This window comes from Gavialis gangeticus, unplaced genomic scaffold (assembly GCF_001723915.1).
Source record: "Gavialis gangeticus isolate Ggan-Ray unplaced genomic scaffold, GavGan_comp1, whole genome shotgun sequence".
Lineage (NCBI taxonomy): Eukaryota > Metazoa > Chordata > Crocodylia > Gavialidae > Gavialis > Gavialis gangeticus.
Genome location: NW_017729019.1, coordinates 15,711,721 through 15,714,705, shown reverse-complemented (window position 1 = coordinate 15,714,705; position 2,985 = coordinate 15,711,721). Strand labels below are relative to the sequence as shown.

Genomic DNA, 2,985 nt, shown 5'->3' with positions numbered 1-2,985 from the left:
GAGGGGTGCCAGCAGGGCCTGGGGGCAGGAGACTGCGGGTTGGGCACTGGCAGAGCCAAGGGCGCGTTGGTCTGGACAAGCCATCGATCTTGACAAATGGGTCCTGGTACGAAAAAGGTTGAGTGCCACTGGTCTAGTCCAGTGGTGCTCAACCTTTTTGAATGGTGGGCCTGGGCTGTCTGCGGGAGCTGGCTGGTGGTCCTCATCTAGCACAGGATGGTTCCAGCAGGGGCCCATCTGGCTGTGCAGATGGGGCAGGGGGTGTCCCAGCTCCAACCCGGCCCCATGGGGACAATGGGACATGGCCCAGCCCCACGGGACGGGAAGCGAGCTTGACCCATTTCCAACCCAGCCCCGTGGGGGGCAGGAAGTAGATGTGGCACAGCCCCATCCAGCTGGGCAAGAGAGGGCACATGGCCTGGCCTCATCTAGCCGCAAGGATGGGAGGAGAGGGCACGACCCAGCCCCAACCTGCCGCATGAAGCTTGCTGTTTGAGAACCTGGCAGTGGAGGAGGACAGTCACATTTACTGCTGCTACTCCCCTGCTGCCAAATTTCCCAATCCAGGGGCAGCCCCGCAGGCCAGACACCTATGGCTCTGTGGGCTGCAGGTTGATCACCCCTGCTCTAGTCCAACCCCATGCCTGTAGCAGGATCCCCCATATCCGACGCGCCCCGATCGCACCACCTGCGCGCAGCACAGATCTGCCAGGGAAACGGGACAACACTGTCAGCACAGTCCAGGGCACTGCACAGACTCCCCATCCCAATGCAAGGCATTAAACATGCAGCCCAGGGTTGGTGACGTGTAGCATTCAAGGTCACAGCTGCAGACCCTGCCCTTGCCAGGCATGTGGTGCCAGGAGCTCCGGGTGTGTGGTGTTGACAATGGTCTGGCAAGTGTCAGGGCGCCTGCCCAGCGTTGGTGCTGGCAGGCACGAGGACAGCAGTGCCAGGCTGGGCCAGGGCGGGTGCACGGGGCTACACAGAACTGGAGAGGGCTGAACCACCTGCAGGCTCCTGTAGCGCATGCGCAGGAGGCCCTCAGGCGCGACCCGGCTCCGCGCGCGGCCTCACCTGCGTGTTCTCGCCGTCGCGGAAAGCCTGGGCCACGCGGCTCCGCAGATGAGAGCCCAGGTCGCGGCCCCACTTGCTTTCGTCCACCGGCCACTCCTCGCACAGCTTGAGGAAGCGCCTGTACCTGGTAGCCGCCATCTTGGCCTACATCCCCGCCGGGCGGAGCGCATGACAGCCAACATGGTAATGAGGGCGCCGAGCCAGGGGCGCGCACGCGCAGGACAGAAGCCGACACGGCGCATGTGCCTCCCCGCGCCCGGTGTGACCCAGCTGGGAGCTAATGCGCATGCGCAGCTGGGTTTCTTGTTGCTGGGGCAGGGATAGGGGCTGCTGCTGGTAGTGGCAAGGGTCTGCCCCTCAGAGATGCCCCTGAGCTGGGGAGGGGGGCAAATACCCACATGACTGATGGATCTGGGCATGGCAAGACTCAGCAGCAGGAATCAACCCCCCTTCCTCAGGCACTGCCTGGGGGTCACGTCCTGCTCGTGATTGCCCCTCTCTTGACAAGCAAGGACTAGGGGTCATGCCAGGAGGAAAGGGGCAGCAGTGTAGAGCGAGGGCACAGTGGGGAAAGCCCAGCTCGCTCCCCTTCAGCCTCTGCTCTCTGTCCCTGCAAGACGTGGGACTTGGCACCGGCCCAGGTGGAGGAAATGAGACCCCCGTTAGTTCTGGGGGCCGCTGATGCCGTGCTGCAAATTACTTGGACAAATCATAAAGAAACAAGGACGTAACAAGGGGGGCATGGAGCAGAGCACGCTGGACAGTGCCCACTGACCCTCGAATGAGTCCAAGGAGCCAGTGGACGCTGCTGGGGCGGGCGGTGTGTGACTTTGTGAAAGGATGGTCTAGTAAACCCCCTGCCCCCCCACCATCCAAATCACTGTGTGCCAGGACTGAGTGGCAAAGCACCCCACCCACAGCTCTGCCCACCCCAGCTCAGGCTAGCCCTGGCAGGCTTGATGCCCGAAGATGGGCCGTCTCTTTCCAAGAGGTTGCATGAACTGTGTTGGGAGGGATGCTGACAAAGGCAGCGGGTTGCTTTTATTTTTTTTGCAACTGGTCTGACCTTGGCTGTAGTGCTGCAGTGCACGTGGGCACTGCCTGAGGCTGCTTGGTGTGGCCTGGGCAGTCCCTCAACGTGGTAGGCCCTGTAGCTCCTTGCCAGCCAGGGCAAAAGGGCAGGAAATTAGTTTTTTTTGATGGGGGGGGGGGGGAAAGAAGGCAGGTCAAGTTATTGCTGCCATCTAGCTGAAGACAGCCTGGCCCTGATGGTAGCTGAGCATCTGGCCTGCCTCCCTTAGGGGCTGATGACCCCAGTTCAACATTGTGCCACCCCCGCAACAGTTCCCCAACATCACCACCACCTTGAGCCCTTGGGATGGTGCCTCTGCCTGGGAAAGGGGCAGTCCCAGCCCTTGTACGCGGTGTGGGGGGAGATGTGCATGTGCATGTGCATGTCCATCCCTGTCTGTCCTGTGGTGATGCAGACAGCAGGTTGTTGGATGAGGGAGGAGGGTGGGGGGTGGCAAGGCTAAGCCAGGTTTGTTTACAGCTGTAAGGAGGGGCCTAAGGTGGTCACATACTGGGACAACTGGGGTGGTTGAGGGTGGGGGTGGAGGCTGGGGCAGGAGTGCTTTTGGCTGATTCACATCAACCTCGGAGCTGAGATATGCAAGGGCCAAAAAGGGATTTCTGTTTCACGAGCGTGTCCTAGGTTCCCGTTTGAAGACCAATCTTCTTGCTTCAGTATTTTAGTCCAAATTCTAAATAAGTTATTTTGCATATGCAATAATAATTACTCCTGGCCGTCCTCTATGAGGTGAAACAACAACTTATGACCAGGTCACCAAATCCTTAGACGCAGGGGTAGCAGTGGACATAGTCTTTCTGGACTTTAGGAAGGCCTTC

The 2,985-nt window shown here is 60.1% G+C and overlaps 1 protein-coding gene across 1 annotated transcript in view; it reads right to left on the bottom strand.

Moving 5' to 3' along the window:
* LOC109295369 (ubiquinol-cytochrome-c reductase complex assembly factor 2) overlaps positions 1-1,263 on the bottom strand; it is a 10,389-nt gene extending 9,126 nt beyond the window's left edge. The window contains exon 1 of the mRNA XM_019514192.1: positions 1,078-1,263. Coding sequence (XP_019369737.1) covers positions 1,078-1,215 — 138 coding nt within the window. The 5' untranslated portion in view covers positions 1,216-1,263. The remainder of the gene's footprint in view (positions 1-1,077) is intronic.
* Between the last annotated feature and the right edge of the window lie 1,722 nt (positions 1,264-2,985).